The sequence below is a fragment of the Heloderma suspectum genome, chromosome 1 (genome assembly GCF_057233095.1).
Source record: "Heloderma suspectum isolate Gila_16-S chromosome 1, 16-S_ref, whole genome shotgun sequence".
NCBI classification, from domain to species: Eukaryota; Metazoa; Chordata; class Lepidosauria; order Squamata; family Helodermatidae; genus Heloderma; species Heloderma suspectum.
Window position 1 is genome coordinate 322,779,330 of NC_139458.1, and position 20,736 is coordinate 322,800,065.

At 42.5% G+C, this 20,736-nt stretch overlaps 1 protein-coding gene across 3 annotated transcripts in view; it reads right to left on the minus strand.

The window, feature by feature from the left end:
- Positions 1-437: 437 nt before the first annotated feature.
- TRAF3IP2 (TRAF3 interacting protein 2) overlaps positions 438-20,736 on the minus strand; it is a 30,496-nt gene continuing 10,197 nt past the window's right edge. For 2 of the 3 annotated variants that reach the window (XM_084827326.1, XM_084827325.1), the window contains 9 exons: positions 18,484-18,551; positions 17,246-18,007; positions 13,359-13,548; positions 12,332-12,528; positions 11,249-11,337; positions 10,186-10,254; positions 6,120-6,236; positions 3,713-3,787; positions 438-1,041 (listed from right to left, as the gene is read on the minus strand). In XM_084827326.1, coding sequence (XP_084683452.1) covers positions 895-1,041; positions 3,713-3,787; positions 6,120-6,236; positions 10,186-10,254; positions 11,249-11,337; positions 12,332-12,528; positions 13,359-13,548; positions 17,246-18,007; positions 18,484-18,499 — 1,662 coding nt within the window. In that variant the 5' untranslated portion in view covers positions 18,500-18,551 and the 3' untranslated portion in view covers positions 438-894. The remainder of the gene's footprint in view (positions 1,042-3,712; positions 3,788-6,119; positions 6,237-10,185; positions 10,255-11,248; positions 11,338-12,331; positions 12,529-13,358; positions 13,549-17,245; positions 18,008-18,483; positions 18,552-20,736) is intronic. The other variant, XM_084827327.1, reaches the window with a different exon arrangement.

A 20,736-nucleotide genomic window follows, 5' to 3' on the forward strand; every position in this document is an offset into this window, starting at 1 on the left:
GCCCCTCTAGTTTATGCAACATTGCCCACAGTTGGTAGAGAAATGCATGACACAATGATGTCACATCACAGGATAAGTGATCCTACTTGTTACGTGGGAGAACCTAACATGGGAGAGGGTGCAGGAGCAGGTTTTGGCAGGAGCTCTAAGACAAGTGTGATGTGTAACTTTATCCTCAGAGGGAGGACGTAGGAAGGTATTCAGAAAGAGCAAAGGTGGACCTTGACTTGTGCTTATGCTGCCCAAATCCAGCATAAAATTAAATGCCATGGTTCTCAGCAGCAGCACCAGCAAAATCTTTATGAAGTCAAGGTCTTGAAGTCAAGGTCTCCTAATCAAATAGCAACCTTGGGGTTCATGCCTGTGTTTACCCACAATGAGAGTATTAAACCCACATCTTTCTCTCTACAGTGAGAAAGATGGCAATCCACATGAAAGACAACTCTTTTATTTTATTGTGAACATGGAATGACTGTGGGAGACCATTGTACAATGCAATAACATCTGGCCGACAACAAAAGGGACCCTGAGCAAACATGGGGATGCAATTGTTTTGCTTATTTCAGCATCATTTACAATATTTACTCGGTATGCCACAGCCTTAGAAAGTAAGTTGCTTGAAACACAAGACACAACGATGGGGCGTTCTTTCCATTTGCAGTTTGTTTAAACATCGAGTGAGAAGCAGTGTGCCTGATTGGTCGCAGAAGGAAACACTCAGGATAAAAGAAAACACATGGGCTTGCGTTACCCCAAGACAATGCTATTAGCAGGGGGAGGGGAGGGGAGAGAGTGCACATGCTTTTCATCACTCCGAAGAGGAAGCCAGGAAAATCCTGGCTGTCTGCCAACAGAGTCATACACCAATTGCTTCATAGGCACTTTAATGTACGTTCATAACGGCACAACCTGGAGAGTGGGCAAAGGTCCTATTGGAGGAGCAACATATTCTTCTTCTCTCAGCAACCGCAACAGAATGTTCTTTTTATTACGGGGCCAGTTGTAGATGTGAGTGTTCTGAAGCCAGGTAGGTACATGTTCCTGTGGAGAAGGGGCGTGGGGTGCGGGGAGAAGAAATACAACATCCCTTTATTTCTGTACTACAGCTTGCAGGCAATATAGTTATAGACTCTGCCATGAAGCCCCGCTCCTTTATGGACCTTTGCCAAAACATGACAAGCAATTAGTCATGCTTTGCATTCCCTCTCTGAGCTTGTGGTGCAATTTGAATACTTCGTTGTGGAAATCACCTGTGTGAAACATTTTTGTCAGCACACTGTGGCATAAACCATCACTCAATTTTAATGCCCTCTAGCTGACATCGGCTAGACATATTCCCAGAATGCACCCCTCAGTCCTAATATTGAAATACAAAGGAAATTAGATAGCACCTTGTACGTATATAGCAGCCCTCTCGAGAGTCATGAGGCGCCAGGAAGGGTGCAAAGTTCCAGGAACAGCAAGGATCCTGTTCTTAAGAGGTGGCTTCCTCCACACATCAGCCAAGACCTGAGTAGACTCCTAACAGTGGATCTTTACTGATCCACGTTGGATTTGTGGGGGTGACTGTAGCCTTAACTGTAATTTGGGAGAAATTGAGCTTTGTTCCTATATTTCCCTGTGTGTGGATCTGATGGGGGCGGCGGTGTCAGAGTTCTGCTCTCTTCCTCTTCAAATGCTGATGTGAAATTACCACACCAGTCAACAAATCCTTGCACACAGCAGCAGGCTGTATGATGTGATTGTGAGTAAGGACCTCTGCATGTTTACCTCTGGATGTTGGGTGCAGGTTCAGCAGGAGGTTAGAACATAGTGCGAATTTAGAAGGGAGGCCCAAGTTCAAAGGTTTTGGGAGAACACATACATAAGAACAATGGGCATAATCCAGCCAAAGTTAATTGATTTCAATGGAAGAGGTAAGCCCAGGCTTAGTTTTTCCCCCTGCCCTGACCTTACTGAAAATAGTGGGACTAAAGAGAGTTTAGCATAGGGCAGCTTGTGTTCAATGAGTGTAAAGAGAGATTTAAGCATGCGCTTAACTTTCTCATTGCAAATCAATGGGACACAGAAGTGCTTCAGTTATTGCCAGATCATGGCCTATGGTATGTTTTGGCAACTGATTTCATACAGCTTTTGATAACGTAAAAGTTTTAAAGTAAATTTTAAACTATTTATATTCAGAAGGTATGGCTGGATAGGTCATAGAATCACAGAATAGTAGGGTTGGAAGGGGCCTACAAGACCATCGAGTCCAACCCCCTGCTCAATGCAGGAATCCAAGTCAGAGCATCTCTGACAGACGGCTGTCCAGCCTCGTCTTGAATGCCTCCAGTGTGGGAGAGCCCACCACCTCCCTAGGGAATTGGTTCCATTGTCGTATTGCTCTAACAGTCAGGTTTTTCCTGATGTTCAGCTGGACTCTGGCTTCCTATAACTTAAGCCCATTATTCCGTGTCCTGCACTCTGGGATGATCAAGAAGAGATCCTGGCCTTCCTCTCTGTGACAACCTTTCAAGTACTTGAAGAGCGCTATCATATCTCCTCTCATTCTTCTCTTCTCAAAGCTAAACATGCCCAGTTCTTTCAGTCGCTGAAAGGGAGACTGATTTTTTTCCACTTGTCATCCTTTGACAAAACTATAGTTATTTAGAAAGGAAGAAATAGAATCTCTGCTATATCAATGACTTATTATCGACCCGACAACTAATCATAGGTCAACTCTGGGTTGTTTAACCCCTAAACAACCCAGAGTATGCAAGTACAGACATCACTCTAATAATCTACGAACGGTGTGATCATAGGTTATTAATTGTAGGTGGAAGTGACAAGCATGCCAGAAGCAGCTCTCTCTCACTCATGCTAGATTTTGGCAATTTGTGGATTAATTAACCCACAATTGCAGTTATGTGCAAACTGGGTCAATGGCAGCTATACAAGGCTCTTTTCCTATTCCTAGTCTGGGAGCCCCTCCTTTCCAATTGTCATCACATACTTCAGGGGACACCCAGCCCTCACTAGCTCCTACTACATTTGCAGTAAGGAGGATCTGTGCAAGTTTCTATTTTTTGTCCAGTATTAGATTTAGATAAACTCTTTAGATAAAGCAGTAAAATAAAGCATTAAAAATAACTTCAATATTTTTTTAAATAGTGTGAGCTCTTTATATAAATCATATATATAAATCAGCACCAAACATGTATTAGTACATTAATATTCTTGATTCAATCTATAATTCTTTCTAAAAATGCTGTGAAACATTTTTCGAACACAGGACTGGGCAACTCATTGACCTCCAGATGTTTTGGCTCCCATCAGTCCTAGCCAACATAGCCAATGATGAAGGGTGTTGCCCACCCTGCTCTAAGATGTCACTTCAAATACCAACAGAATTCTATTCAACATTCAGAAAAGGCTTTTGAAAGCTTGTAATGTGGCTTGTGTTTTCATCAAAAATAAAACACTGAATCATAGAATCATAGAACAGTAGGGTTGGAAGGGGCCTAGAAGGCCATCGAGTCCAACCCCCTGCTCAGTGCAGGAATCCAAGTCAGAGCATCCCCGACAGATGGCTGTCCAGCCTCTTCTGGAATGCCTCCAGTGTGGGAGAGCCCACCACCTCCCTAGGGAATGGGTTCCATTGTCGTATTGCTCTAACAGTCAGGAAGTTTTTCCTGATGTTCAGCCTGATTGATTCAATCAGTTTTCATTTTACCTTTTTTGCATTTGGAAAAAGCACAGGAATGAATCTAAAGTTCATGCTTCCTTGCTGTATAAACTCAATCTGCATCTAAAAAAAACAAGAAACAAAATTAGCCCAAATGAATTATCAGAATTACGTTTTCTGTTCTCGAAATGCTTTCTGTTCCAAACACTCCACATGTGGTAACAGACTTCGACACACAGGTCTGCTTTACCAGATTGCCTCACTCCAGTAGTGGCTGTGCACATATGCAAGTAGGTTTGTACGTGCCTCTCCTGGATTGTGAATTGCACAGACAGCAGGGCAGTGCATGCTTATTCTTGGCACTGGATCAAACACTAAATACACCACTCTAATCAGGACTGAGTGTCTCAGATCTGACAGTGCCAGTCACCTGTTTGGAGGTGAGGAAACTGGCTGTAGTTTCCCTTTCACCCCTGAGGTATGGCCAAGTGCATTTTGCTTCAGTGTGGCAAGCAACCTATTGGTGCACATTCTTGATAGAAGATTCCCAAGTCAAAGTATGTATTTTCACACCTGCTGCGTATACTACAAAAGGATCTCTAAAGATGTTTGTGTGCATTTTAAAAAAGAAAATTAATCAATCACTTACTATAGAACTTGCTGATGAGCAGCAGAAAGCAGAGCTGGATTTTTAAAAATAACCTGGGATTTTGAACAGATCTGAAGGCTTCAAACAGCCCCTCCCCATTTAATTCAGAATGGATTTCCAGACTATCCAAAGACCATGTCTGATCTGACTGGAAATGAATCCAGATTAGTGGCTGCTCTAGTGAGGCTCAAGACATGCCACATACTCCCAGGAACTTCCAAGGCCCTGGTGAATCTTGTGGCACCAGGGCTGTAAATAGGATCCTCCCAGCCACTTGGTCTGCTTCAAGTGAGTATCATTGGGGGTAGGCAGGAAGCACTTAATTTATAGTCTGGAATTTGCAGTCAATCTGGTGCAGACTGATCACTGCTAGGTTCTGTGTGAAGCCCTTTTGAGCTTTTCTACACAAAGCTGTTAATCTGCCATATCAACTTTTGGTTTCGTTGTAGAATTGAGATCCGTGCACTACATGAGGAGCTTTTCCTTTTCTGCTATATAACCTCTAGGTGGCACTGTGGTATAGCAGAATAGCACAAATATGAAAGAGGAAATGGCACTTCCTTTAGCTTTCACAATTAAATGTTACATTTTTCCTGCTCTAAAAAGACTCACAGAAAGTGCTGGCATGTAAAGGTAAAGGTGTCCCCAACCAGTCGTGTCTGACTCTAGCAAAAACTGGAGGGTCAGGACTTCATCTAAAGAATCCGTAAACAAATGTGGGTAGGGAATGACAAGCACACAATAAATGCCTCATGTAGAAAAGCCTTTTAAGTGCTGGCGATTGTATCTTAAATAATGAAAATACCAATCTGAACTTGATTTAGATATTTGGATCATTATTCTGGTTAATCTGATTTTACCAGCAATAGTCAATCATCACTAGGCCCTACCAAAAGCAATGGAATGGGAATGAGACCTACATGGCTTTTGCCGGATTGTTTTGGACTAGAATGGAAAGCACAATCTTATGCTGATGCAAAGCAATGTTGGAAGAGACTCGCTGTCACCACTGGTATGAGTCAAACAGCTTTTCCGCCAATTAGGAAAGCTCATCTTTTACAGTGTTTGAAACCACTCCTTTTCCCCAGCAACGCTTCTCACAGTCTGAATGAACTCTATGCTTGTAAACATCCAGTTCTGTAGCATGAAGAATTCTGATAAATCTGAACTGCAGGAAGCTTTCAGGACTGGCATGACATTGTACTTATCTCCCAGCTGAAGGAGGAGCTGATAAGCTTTGTGGAAGCTTATTAGATCTGATCAGAAGAAACTCCAGAGAGAATTCTTGAAGGTGTTGGCAAACTGAGTTTCTGTGGCAATGGGAAAGCCGTAGGGAGACAAGATCAAATGCACTGAGAAAAAGAATACACTAGCTCTGAGGTGGATGAAAATACACAGATGGGAATTTCCTTCCTTACATGCCTCATGCTTATTGTCACAAGTCTGGCAGTCAAATTTACTGTTGTCTGTGGGTTCCAGTGTCTTTCTGGAGTGAATCAATGTGAGGAAGTGCAGGCATAAGATAAGCTCATATTGTGGGGCTTGAAAAAGGGTAGAAAGGGATTTAAACAGGCTGCAAAACCATAAAGAGAGTCAAGAACATTGATTTCAAACTGAGCTTCTGAACAATCCCAAGTAGCACTGCTTATAAACTGCATGCAGTACTAATAGGGAGCAGAGTTTTAACACCAGCAAAGCAGTACTTAACTGTAGCACTGATTGAGGACAAGACACAAAGGGCACTTATTTGGGAGAAGGGAAGCTGCCGACCTTTTTTTGAAATGGCAAGCACGTGTCCTCACTTACCATCCTGTGGATGTACTTAGTATGTAAGCCATGTTCATCCTTGTCCAGCTGGGATTCAGCCCCTTCAACATCCTGTTTGTATTTTGGACTGATTGCTATGATTATCATGACTGTCTTCTGTCAGGGAGAAAGACGCTTTTATGAAATTGTAAAATGCAGAATGGTTGGGCAAAGCAACTTGGAAACCTGCCAGTTTGTATTTTACGTGATCTGATGTTCTCTGGAAGACAATCCAGTTCGTTTTGGCAAAGAAGCAATACTAGTCTCTGTACTCTGTAGTTCCTCATACCAGATTTCCTGGATCTCTCTGCTAGTACATTTTAACATAAAAGGGAGAGGAAATATAATCCAGCACTTACCAGGTTATCCTGCAAACCTCACCAAATCAATAATGCAAAACATTTCCAAAATGTTGCAAAATATGCAAGGCACCATTTCAGCATAGCAACTTATTGCTGCTTATTCATGGAAACTCCATCAGTGTTCTACTAAAATGCAAACATTCTAGCCGGGGCTCTGTATGCCCTGTGTTTAAAGAGAATCTGAATTTTGTGCTAAAATAAATCAAACGTCTGTGACCTGTATAAAATTATGGACATTATACAACAACAAAATAGAAAAATATGCATATTTATTAATGTACTTTGGTCTTACTAGACAGTGGGAGGAGTAAGAAGCCATGGGAGAAATTAAACACTACCACTGCACCTTTTTCAATAGGAGTCCTTTTAAGCTGCCAACTCTGTCTTACACAATTTAAGCTTATTTTCATGGTTAGGAGATCTAGAAACAAACTTGCTTATTTTAAACAATGAAAGTGGAGATTCTCAGGATGAGGTTTCTGTCCTCACTTCAAAAGTCTACACTAGCCAAACATGTTTGTGAAGACACACCGCCTGTTTTGTGTGGTTGTCTTTATTATATACAGATCCTCCTCCAGATCCTGAGTTGGTATTCCTAAAATACCGACTGAGCGGTATGTGCCAAGCAAACCCCTGGTATCAATTGCATGTAGCATGTTCATGCCAGTGGTGCCATATCCAATGGTGCTGGCATACATATGCTTCATGTGAGTGGGCAATGCACAGGATAAAGAGCATGGCTTTCATGTGGAGCACCACCATGGGGCAAAAGAGAATTTCAGTGTTTCGCGTGGGAGCTAGCCCTGTTGTCAGTGCACAGCAGCTGCCAGGGCCTACCCTGAGCCATCCTTTAAAGCAGAGGTGGGCAACTTGTAGCCCTCCAGATGTTGTAGCCCACAACTCCCATCCTCTCTCACAACTGGCTATGCTGGCTCAGGCTGATGATAGTTGAGAACCACAAGTTGCCCACCCCTGCTTTAAGCAATTATTCTCCAATCAGTGCCAAATTGCCGGATTTGGGAGCTGCTGTTTCACTTTCCCACAATGAGCCAGAGTGATGCTATGGGCAGTATCCCGCGGGGAACTGCTAATGTAAATTATGTTGCGTATGTTGACATGCCAGTTTCCCTGGCAAACGGGCATGCCAGCTAATTTTTTATTATTTATTTACAATATTTCTTGGCCGCCACAGGAGCCCTCCCAAGGTGGCATACAGTAATAAAACACATAGCAAAAACCAGTAGTCTTAAAAAACAATAGCTCCAAAAAACCAATAAAAACACAGTAAAAACCGCAATAAAAATGCTATTGACATTGCACTAGAGTCTATGCTAGCACAACATAATTTATGTTAGCAATTGTGCCCTGCTGGATACTTCCCTACGCGAGGACATTGTTAGACATTAAAATACCAGCTCTTAGACCTCCACTGGGGGTCACCCAGCACTGATCAGAGTGCCCACCTTTGCTGCCAGAGTTGCCAGGTAAGTGCATAGGGGGACTGACATAGGTGGAGACCAGTCAAATCTGGTACGAGCAGTAACAGTGCAACCAGCACTCATAAAGGCCCCGCATAACCAAGGTACTAGTAGAATATGAGTAAGATGTATCTCATTTATTGCAGCTACCATTAAAAAAAAATTGCAGCCACTTCCTTAGCCAGGGATACCAATGCTATATGAAACACAAGTCTTCCCAACGATATTGCAGGACAGCAAATCCAACCTGCCTGTGTTACATTATGATCAGGAATGTATGATCATGACTGCTTGCTTTCATGCACTAATTGTAAAGATAAATTTACCTAAGGACATTCGCAGAAGGAAAGTTTCCTGCCCCTCTGCAGGCATCTGCGCCCCCTCCCCCAAACCTCTCCAGATAGCTGGAGGGGCCTTTAGAACAATGTGGGAATGCGGCTCACAGGCTTCCAAAGAAGAGGAGACAGAAAACTCCCTCCCCCGGCAAACCTCAAGCTAATTTATTTTAGGATGCAAGCCCAATTTGAGGCAATTCAGCCCCTCCCCAGCAGCTCCTGTGTCCCATTCCACATTGTTCAGGAGGGCCCCCTGACCCTCCAGATAGAGTTTTGGAGGACCAGAGGGAAGCAGGGGATAGGAAACTTCCTTTCCATGAACTTCCTTAAGTTAACTTACATTAGGATCCATGTCCTTATACTTCTTTTCAAATCTATTCTTGCAACAAGATCTGTTCATTTAGCTCAAATGTTAAACCAGAGTGCGAAACTGCCTACAAGAAAAGAAAAGAAAAGGCCAGGAAGCTCTCCCCTCCTACTAGTATAAAAAGGTTTCATGTGGAATGATAAAGCTGAGCAAAACCACCCAGTATTGCTAAGTTCTTTAGGCCTGAGTGCTGCATATCCAGTGCTGTGTTGAATTCCATAGCCTTATGTAAAAACACCTTTGTATGGTGAAACTAGAAAATAGCAGTGGACAGGCACACAGTACACACAGTTACAGAGGCTGAGAAAGACTGGCCACTTCTGACAGGATAGAAGTGCAAGGTGATCAGCCAAGAGCCAGAGCTTTGTCAGGCTGAAGGAAAGAAAAGGTAGGGATACAACTTGAAATATTGAGAAGTCCTATGTGGAATTACACCTGAGAAAATGAGATCAGGCTAATACTTCAGAGGACAAAACTTTCAGAGATTGGGTTGGCTCCTGTCCTTTTAAGCTTTAGGCAAGCTTTTAAGATTATTTTTTTAAATTTCGCCTTTTAGTTCAATATCTTTGTAGACTATGTTTTGGCTGCTTTATTCTGCTCTTAGGTTTATTGTATATTTATTATTTATTGTGAGCCATTGACCTGGTTCACATGTCATGACAACGTATTGGTTCCAGTGGGTATGAGCGGGTGTGCTGCTATCCACCACTTCTGCTTTTACTGCACAACCCACAACCAGCTCTTTTGAAAGTTGTGGAGCATGATGTCCGAACACGGACCAATAGGTGATTTAGGGGCCAGAGGTCCCTAACCCAGAGGTCAACCCATGGTTTGCTGTTGGGTTAATCTCTGCACTCTTTAGCCCCTAAACAGCCCAGTGGTCTGAGTTCAGACATCACGCTCTACAACCTATGAAGGAGTGAATCATGGGTTGTGGAGTACAACCAAATGAGGAGGGTGTGCTGCAGGCAGTGCACCCACTCTCTCCTGCTAGTGCACAGCAACTCGTTGGTTGTTTAACTGATAGGTTGCCATTATGTGTGAACTGCCCCGTTTTGGGGACTTTCCTCAACAGCTGATTGGTATGGTGAGAGTTATGCTGACCACTTTCAAATACACACATGTACTTTCAAATTCACACTGCTGCTTGTATGTTCCCCTGGGAACAAGCCCAAAATATATAATGCAGTTTGTTCATGTGTTTACCTTATATTGTTTTTATTTATAAATAAAACACATACACAAGCTCATGCATGTAACTTTTAAAACATGCTCCTCATGGGTATTTGATCGATATAAGAAAACCCAGTTTCCCTATCACAAAAGGATCCAATTTTAAATTAGACAGAAGCAGAGGAAGGGAGGCAAGGACAGGAAAAAACATGAATAATTAACCCACAAGGGGGTGGTGGGATATGTTTCTATTTTAGTTCATGGTCTCTTAAGAGGAAACCTTAAAGATTGTCTTTGAGCTGAGTATATGGGAAAAGGCTTGTGCAGGATTCACATTTTGTCTTTACTTACATCACTTAGGTAACGTTCCATCCACTTGATAATGTCAATACCTCGAACTGTGTCCTCAAATATATCGATCTATAAGGAAATGAAAATGTTAACATGGTTTCTTCAGCTCTCTGACTGTAGGCTAGGAGACGACTATGTCTACCATTTCAATGTGTTTTGTCCCTGACTTTCCCTAATTTTCAAGTCCAAAGATTTCTGTGTGTGTGTGTGTGTGTGTGTGTGTGAGAGTGAGAGAGAGAGAGAGAGAATGAGAAAACAGTGCAGAGAGCCAGTACATTTTCTGCAGCTTGGTAAATTTCTGTCAGCAATACCACAGCTGACAACAGGTCTTCAGGGGCTTCAGTTAATTGTACCGGCACCTGAGACACTGTTATGAGTGAGGGGTACAGGTGAGAGGAGGCTTTTGTCAGCTTCAGGCTTAGCTCTCACATGTGTTGCATTGGTACCATCTCAGCATCTCTTAACACCAGGCCTTCCTGTATTCAAATGTAACAGTAGCAAACTGGTTTTAAATGCAGAGGATTCTTGTGTTGGGAGGCTGTGATTTTTGACTTGAAACCGTGATACAAAACCTAAGATCCCCGTTTAGCTATAAACACTCTGAGTGACCTTGAGCAACTCTGCTTTGCTCAAACTCTCTTGGAGCAAGATATCTGTGGTTCCACATGATGTTATTATGAGGATGAACCAACTGCAAAGCATAATGCTCACCAATGGTGCAATCCTATGCACACTTACCTGGGGGTAAGCATAGTGGGGCGTACATCCAAGTAAACAGCATAGGATTTTGCTGTAAAAGTGCTATAGGAGTCGTTTATAATTCCAAAGAATTGTTAGTACAACCTCCTTCCACTCAATATATCCTTGAAATGGACAATGGAATTTTAAATATGCCACTTAAACCACTTCTACCCCTCATTTATACAATATTCAAGTCTGAATATACAATACTGAACCCAATATTAATCAGTGTAAGCAGGGACATAAAGAAGGAATAAACCTTTCATACATTCTCACTTGGTTCCCTTTTCTGCAATTCACCCTTCCAGAATGGAGTACTTACTGCAGTCTGAAATCCATTCACAAATAAGAAGTTCACAAGTTTCATGACTTCCACAGCAGTATCCACAGAATAGGTTATAAAGACTTTACCTAGGAAAAGTGATATCAGTGTGAAGTGTCAAAATAGGTGGACCTAGAAATAACCCCCCGCCCTCTGATTTCTCTAGCTTTACTAGCACAGATCAAACAAGGAGCTCTGCCTTGTTTCTTTTTTATTACTTATATCAGCCTTTCCCAACCCAGTGCCCTCCCGATGGGTTGGCTTGCCATGGCCATCCTGGCTGGGAACGATGGGACCTGCAGTCCAACACCACAGGAGGGCACTACATCAGGGAAAGCTGGCCTGGAGGCAGAAGGTACTCCATTCTCCAGACTCAGCATCCAAATCATCTAATGATCTTGTTTTCAAAATTAATGACATGGCGTCCAACTAGGGATGGACAGATCAGCTGATTTCTGGTCTGTGTCAGGTCTGCATGTGTTCTCAAGTCTGTTCCATCCTGTTTCTGCATTAATTTTTTTTTAAAACGCATGAATAAATACGAATTTTAAATACGTGTTTTTGAATGCATTTTCACACAATATAAGCATTTCTAAATGTATTTTGTCCTAAATATGCATAAAATATATAAATGTATTTTATCCTAAAATATCCTAAAAAAACACACACCTGTCCTGGATAACTCGAAGAAGTGCAAAATCTGAAAGATTACTGCATTCTGGGCAGCACATTCCGGTCAACACATCAGTCCAGGAGGTGTGATTCAGATCAATTTGTATCACACTGTGCAAAGCATGAATTCCTCAAGCATTCTTACACCCAGTGCTTTGAAGTGCATGCTATTTTGAACACAGTTTTGACTGCAGCTTTAGATGGCTGTAACAAAAGCGCCAGTCTCATAAACGGCTGTGCTGAGGCAGCACTAGAGGTACCATGATCAGCAGGAGAGGTCAGCTATAGGAAGGATGATCAACAATACACATATGGTCCTATGATCACAGGAGGTTGGTCTAGGCAATTACTCCTTTCCAACTCTATGATTCTATGCACAATTAAAACAAACAAAAACTGGAAAAAACGTACGAAGTTCCTCTGGCAAATTACTTGTCCTCAATGTTCCCCTGACCGCAAAATTACTCAGAGGTCTTGGGATGGCAGCTGGTTCCACTGGACTGTTAGCTTGAGCCCTGGAATCCGGAGGACCCCTATATTTATCCACATTGGCACTATAGACCTCAGATGATGCTCCTCCATCAAGCAGCCGATTCTGAAACTGCCCACTACAAAAGAAATGAAGGGTGATCCATAAAACATTAAAAGCGGATGATTCTAAAGACAAATGCTCAGGGTCTGTTTTATAATAATAAAAATAAACATAAGGTGTTTATTTTTGTTTTGTTTTGACATTTGAAGGCTTGGGGAAAAACTGGGTGTGCGGGGGGGAGATGCAGAAACATTTGAGGAAAAAACATCCCGCCCCCATTTTTCCAAAAAAAGAGGTCTGTTCTATGTATGTAATCTAAGAAACAAGGGAAAGTGCTGGATTAGGAAACTCTAGGTAGCTGATGGAACTAATGAAGAAAAAGGGGAATAGGCAGGAAATGAGACGTTGGAGCTTAGGAACAAGTCACAAGATCTGCTTTGTTTCACTGACAGAAGTTGTAGTAGGCAGGAAAAGGAAGTTATATAGAAGCAAGGATGGACAATAATAAAGAACATAGAGGTAGTGTGAAGCATGGAAAGGAGCAAAGGAGGCTGCCTGATTCTCAGACAGCCATTGTCTGCATGAGAGAGGTGACAGCTGATGGAGCAATGTCACCAAAAAAGGAGAGACCAAGTCTCAGGATGTTATATATATATATATATATATATATATATATATATATAAAATGCTTCAGCTTAGATTATGTTTGAGATTCCTTGCATCAACACATACTCAGCAAAACATCTTATCATATTCTATTACCGCCCAAACCAAAGGACTGCTGAAATAAAAAGCTTGTGCTACACTGCAACTGGAACGATTAAACCAATCACTTCACATTAAATGGGCTAGACCTTTTTTTGCTTGTATTATGCAGAATAAGCTCCAACCTTAGTACAAACTTACTAGAATTCTTGAAGTTCTGCAGAAGAGATCTCTCTCCGGGGGAGCCTTTCTTCATTATACTTGGGGGAATAAGGACTGGAATAATTTGGGATTACTTGCCGAGCAGGATGGAGGATTCTTACACCAGGGCTAGGAATTGGAAGCTGTAGTTGAGGTGGGTGTGCAAACTGTTGGTATGGTGTTTGCCCATCTAAGAAGAAAATAAAAAAAAACTTAAGCCACTGCCTAGTTGCACCGCTGTTGCACAACATATTTTTAATAGAATATGTAATGTCTGGGATCAAGCACAAAGTTAAGCATACCTAAGCCCACAGGAATCAACAGGCTTAAGCATGCAGTCCTGTGTTTGAAAATGGCCTACATTTTCTTAAATAACATTTCTGATATCCTCTGTAGGTGATGTGAAGTGTGTAACTGCAGGCTTATGGATACCTTCACCGTTCAAGTGATGGAAATAGGTGCACAGTATATTAAATGGGAAAATAAATATCTTTAAGTTCTACAAGAGTCAGTAGTGTTCACCTCACCCAGGCGGATATGGCGATTTTGAAATTCAGAGATTTTTGGCAACTAAGAGAATTGGGACTCAAGCCCAGACTGTTGGGAAATACACTTAAAATCATGAGCACTGGAGGCTTTTTAAAACAATGGAGGCATTTTAAAAAGTACACACTGCAATCTGATTTCTCTCCACAACAAACTCTTATGCTTTATAAATGAAAACAATGGGAAAATCCAACCAAAGCCAAGCATTGTCTCCCATTGATTTCAACAATTGCGATTTAAGGGGGTGCTTAATGGCTCCATTGAAATCAATAGACTTCTTAAGGGTGCAATGCTATGCATGTTTAGACAGAAAAAAGTCCTACAATTCCCAGCATTCCCCAGCCAGCATGACAACGCTGGGAGTTGTAGGACTTTTTGTCTAAACACACATAGGATTGTGCTCTAAAATGCTTTGTTTTAGTTAGACTATGTTTTATATTTCTCATAGCTTTACTACAGTTTTAGATTTTAAGAAAACTCTAGTGATATCATGCAGCCAAGCTAAGCACTTTTCAGTCTAACTGATTTAATGGGAGAAATATCCAGCATAATCAATGCATATTTATTCAGAAGGAAATGTTTGATCCTTATCATTGATTACTGAAAGCTGCTTTGATTATGATTACAGAAAGGTGGACTATAAATGTAGGGAACAAATAAATGAGGCTAACTTCAAAATAAGCATGCAGAGGATTGCAGAGGATGTGCTTGCTTCTACCGTTTATTCATTGAAATGAATGAGCCTTAAGGTACTTAACGTTTACTGTATCATGCCCTAAAAATGTTACAAGACTCATGCAAAAACTGCAAGCGCTGGGAATACTCCTCCTCCAACACTTTACACTTACTTTAGCAAGAGTTAAGTGCTGATTTCTCTGCCACCTATCCCCAGCAATCACATATCTATAATTTTATACCAGCACGCACGCGCGCGCGCACACACACACACAGAGCTACAGTAGCACTCATTGCCAAAGAATATTCAGAGAATGTCTTTGAAATGCAACGGTGAGTCCGTTATGAATATCAGAGAGCAGCCGCCCACAGCTAGATGGCTGCCTGGGAGCACAGCATTCGAGATAATTTCTTTCTAGAAGGTACACATTAGAACACACTAAGTGCAAAACCCTATTGTGAGCGATGATTGCCCAGTAATCGCTGGAAATGTGAAAAGCTGCCAGGATGCAATTTTATGCCTCGTAGATGGTGGGAACTTACCAAGCACAATACTGCCTCCAAGTCTGAACAAGTCAGACGGGGGGGGGGGGGGCAGGGTGAAGGAGGCTTTTGAAATACTGCTCAAGTTACAAAATGGTCCACATTTTAAAGAATGCTTTGTTAGAGGAGTTAAACTAGTACGTATTAAGAGGAATAAAAAGTAGCAAGAGGCAGTGCGTATGATTTTAAATCTGATGTGGCTTGTAACTTTAGTGTTTTTTTTTTTTTCATGTTCCAGATTTCCCTACTTAGAATTGGGAGGAAAGAAAAGTGTGTGTGTGTGTGTGCGTGTGATGTTGGCTCAGTCTCCCATAGAAAAGCACTGTGTCCACACATACTGGTCCAGCTTAGGGATTCCTGGACATGATGTGATTTCCTTTTTCTTCCTAAGTACTGTTCATGTCTTTTCAAATGTACTTGCCTGAATGTGCAAATGTCCCACTACATTTGTATCAACTGAGTCGTCTCTTCTTTTTCATTATGGACATGGGAAAGCTTCATCTAGCATATCTCCAGCTTTGTGCAAGAATAGGGCCATCATGTAAGATATGCAGACGGTGAGATTGATTCTAGGTAGAAGTGACATACAGTAGCCAGAATGCTTTCTTGGTGTCCGCTTTTCAGATCTTATTACACCGATCCTGTTCCATCTGCACTGGCTTCCAATTTTTTTCTGGGCCCAGTTCAAGGTGCTGCTTATTACCAATAAGGCCTTAAATGGAGTGGGACCAGGATATCTAAAGGACTATCTCCTCCCCACATGTGCCCATCAGTTATGGTCATCATAGGAGACCCTGCTCTGTATTCTGCCACCAAAGGAGGTGTGGTTAGCAGTAACATGATACATTTTATTTTAGGGTAATTTCTCCCAAGGTGGTGTACAATGAAACTTAAAAAACACAAAACCCGGAGCCTTTTTGGTGGCAGCCACCCAGCCGTGGTGTGACTGGTCCCTTGGTAGGTGGCTTTTAGGAGGGCAGTCAAGATGTTTTTCACCAGGCTTTTAATGGATTTTAGTTGCATGTTCTCTTAATTGTTCTCAGTATTCATTGTATCAGGACTGTGATTTTACTGTGATTTCATACTGTGATTTTATGACTGTCTTGGGGGCAATTCACAAGTGAAAGGCAGTACATAAAATGTTTCTATAAATAAATGCCCCAGGCATCCAACTACTTGTCGTGTACCAGCATTGTGACAGTCCCTACCTGGAATGGCTAAAAAAAACATCAGAACTCCAGGCAAGATGAGGCATAAGGGGTTACAGAGGGGTGGAAAAATTTAGTTCTGCTGAGAATCGGCCAAAGGCCGATAAGAATCATCCCATGCTGTGGGCTGGGGTTCTTGAGATAAGGCCACGATGGGAGAGGAAGAGATCCCACTGTTCCTACAGAAATAATTAATTCTAAATGCCACCCATGGCTGAATACGCAAGCACAAATCAAAACTCATTTTCACTCCCAGTGAAAAGGGCCAGCCATGCTTGTACAACATCCGCTTTATCAGTATTCTCTTCAGTAAAAAACAGCAAAAAATATCAGGTCTTATGTCACACAAACCGCTATTTCAACAGAGATGCTGAACCCAGTAACAATCACAGATACAGCATTTGCTCCCACAAAAGAAAAATACATGATGATAATAGAATTGGTAAAACTCTGCCTTGCCACAAAGGAGTGCATGGCAACATTTTAGCCACAGACTTAATGACAACAACCACAGATTGGAAATAAGGAAGAAAAATGATTGACTTCCCAAGTTTTGACAGAAAGAAGAAGGGGAAAAACCTATAGAAATTACGATGAATGAAGAAAGAAGCAAATATATTTCTAGAACAGGAAGTTCTAGCACAGGAAGGCAACTTTGAAAGTGCCAAATTTGAAGATTAGATTAGCAGAAGAGGAAACGCTTGGCTCCTCGGGCTGATTTGTTGAATGTCCAGCCCTCTTTATGAGCTCATTGATATAGCTAAGAATTCCAATCATAACAGGATAGCAACAGATATGGGAAACCAGCAATACATCATGGTTTTTATAGTGAATATTATTTTGCAAGTCATGTTACCTTGCAATTATCCGTCCTTAGCAAATCAAGGCAGTACCCCTAATGCCTAATTAACTTACATGGATTCTGGCAGCATATCTCACCAGGAATGTAGTATCTAGGATGCCACTGAGTTTGTGGGACTGCATTAGGATGGGGTATTTGTGGACATACAGGATATCGTTGAGGGTCCATACGTGGAAACTCGCTGGACATCAGGGGCCTTGGAAGGTCCTGCAGGTTAAAGACAGATGTAAGTGGCAATGGAGGTTCTAGTTGCCTGATGTGCATAACATCCAAAGACTGAGAATCATTTCCTCTGTCTTCTGTTTGTGAGTCTAGTGGTGTTCTATTATCCTGGGGCTGGCTTGATTTTGCATTCTCTTGTCTTTCACCCAGCGAACGTTGGGAAATGTCAGATAAACCTCTGAGCACACTGCCAGAACTGTGTCCAGTGTCAGGAGAAGCAGCTGATGGTTGAGACCTCAACAGTTGGTTTGTTTTGTCCACAGATGGAAGATTACATTCTGATGAGGGTGTCAATCCACTGGATGGGCCAGAAGGTACCCCCCCTCTAGAATCCTGATGTTTTTGCAGGAGATTATGCTCATACAGTTCCAGCACAGCATTACTGTAATCTACACAATTAAGGTGATGGTAGAAATATGGCTGCCCAGCCACTGAGTGAGAAGATGTTTGAGATGGGTAAGGTCCTATGGGCACCAGGTTCTCTATATTTTCACCAGAAGGGTCCAAAGCCTCTTCCAGTGAACGTTCTGGAAATGGCGACCACTCTCCACTTTCATCATCTTCAACTGGTATACTTCGACCCATCACAGTGCCTAAAAATGGGGGAAAATACAAGATATAATTTCCTGATTTGCTCCATAATGCATTTTATATCTAACGAATTATGTGATTTAGGGATGGGATGAACAGTTGAAACAGGAGGGTTTGACTGGTCAAACACTCTGCTTAAATGCCTGCAAGTGGAATCATGGCAGGCACAGCCCACCTTGAGTGTCTCCTCACTTCAATTCTCTTTGGTGCCCACCCAACCCACTTCATCTCCCCCAAGGTGATTTTTTTTTACTTGGAGGAGCTATCATTTTAGCAGGTGCTGGAAGGAACTGGGCACTCTGAATGGCCAACCCCCCCCTCAAGGGGTTCAAAGTCCCTGATTGATTGCTCCTCTCTCACACGATTCAAGATTAGACAACCAAGAGATCATCACCATTATGATGCATTCTGTCAGCACTGGTTGAAACTCTTTTGCAGAATAAATAACTTTATGGAATGGTGGTACAAAAACACTAACCTGTCAGGGAAGTCATTTCAATATTCTGTAGGAAATCCGTGGAAATATATACCAACTGCAAATGACAACTGAGTGGAAAAAACAAAGACAAAAAGATGACCACTGAGGAACACAGGAGAAGTTATTTAACAAATTAAACAACCTTTAATTACAGCCATATCTCATATATAGACAGGAAAATAAAACTTTTCCTGTCTATATAAAATAAAACTACTTCCCCAGCAACATGCTTTTTACGAAATTTTAAAAATTCCACCACTCATTATTTGACTGTATCCCCGGATGTGGTATAGAAATCAACGCATCAGACAATCTTTCACTGCATTGGGTTTTTCAGCTGTAGAAGAATACTAATTTGAGAAAGCACTGTACAAATGTGCATTCCACCATCACGTGTATGTTTCACTCAGTGGAGATGAAGAAACAACAACACTGTGCATTTCCAATCCCATTGATTTTAATGAGAGATAGAGAGAGAGAGAGAATCAGTATGTGCTTAACTGTACCATAGAAATCCATGGGACATAAATTGTGACCATGAATAACAAACTTGAAATTATGTTACAGTAAAACTGTGTTATACGGCGGTTCAGTTGAAGGCACACTTGGAAGAAACTGATTATCTAGACCCATTTCAGTCGGGCTTCAGGCCTGGGCATGGGACAGAAACGGCCTTGGTCGCCTTGCTGGATGATATGAGGAGGGCTCTGGATAGGGGTGAATGCTCCTTCCTTGTTCTCCTCGACCTCTCAGCGGCTTTCGATACCGTTGACCACGGTATCCTCCTGGACCGCCTGGAGGGGTTGGGCATTGGAGACACTGTATTGCGGTGGTTCCGGTCCTTCCTGTCCGGCAGGTACCAGAGGGTAGCACTGGGAGAGGAGGTTTCGGACCCGTGGCCACTTACTTGTGGGGTGCCACAGGGTTCCATCCTCTCCCCCATGCTATTTAACATCTATGTGAAGCCGCTGGGGGCTATCATCAGGAGGTTTGGGGTGCAGTGTCATCAATATGCGGATGACACGCAGCTCTACCTCTCGTTTAAATCTTCACCAAGGTTGGCCGTAGAATCCCTGTCCAAATGTCTGGAGACGGTGAGTGGCTGGATGGGGAGGAATAGGCTGAAGCTGAACCCTGACAAGACCGAGGTACTTTTGGTGGGAGACAAGAGGAGGCTGGGGGATGTTGACCTGGTGTTGAATGGGGTACGGCTGCCCTTGAAAGACCAGGTCTGCAGCCTGGGGGTCATTTTGGACTCCCAGCTGTCCATGGAGGCTCAGGTGTCAGCTGTGAGCCGGACAGCGCTGTATCAACTCCATCTGATACGGTGGCTGCGCCCCTTCCTTCCTGACCATCTGCTCCCATCGGTAGTACATGCCCTGGTCTCCTCTCGTTTAGACTACTGTAATGCGCTCTACGTGGGGTTACCCTTGAAGACGGTTCGGAAACTGCAGCTGGTACAGAACGCGGCGGCTCGCCTGTTTAAAGGCAGCCACCGGCAAGATCACATCACTCCAGTGCTGAAGGAGTTGCACTGGTTACCAGTTGTTTTCCAGGCCAAATTCAAGGTGTTGGTTTTGACCTTTAAAACCCTATATGGTTCCAGCCCAGCCTATCTTAAGGAGCGCCTCCAGCAGCACCAGACAGGCCGCTTAACAAGATCAGCCTCGGATGGCCTTCTCTCTGTCCCATCAGCCAGGACAGCTAGACTGGTGGGGACGAGGGAGAGGGCCTTTTCTGTGGTGGCCCCCACTCTGTGGAACTCCCTCCCTAGGGAACTCCGTCATGCCCCCTCTTTAATGAGCTTCCGTCATGCATTAAAAACGTGGTTGTTCAGGCAGGCATTTGGGGTGGGTTAGTGTATTTTAGAAAATGTTTTTATTGTAGAATTTTATTGTTTTAAACTGTTTTTATTGTATGTTGTACATCGCCCAGAGTGGCTGGGTGACCAGCCAGATGGGCGATTAATAAATTTAATAATAAATAAATAAATAAATAAATTATATATAAATATTTTAGGTATGCTGTGCAAAAGCTCTTGATATAACTGGTTGACCCTTTTCATACTAATTAATGCTGCCATATGGCCAAATATTGTACGCTGAGGCCTTAACTAAACATTACTCACATATGTAGTAATGAAACTCCAACAGCCTTAAACAAATAAATAGAAAAGCTGCTTCAGGAAGAGATGATTTAGAGAAAGAGTCAAGGGGACTCTTGGGGGGCTTAATCTGTTCTGCCTCATTGTGT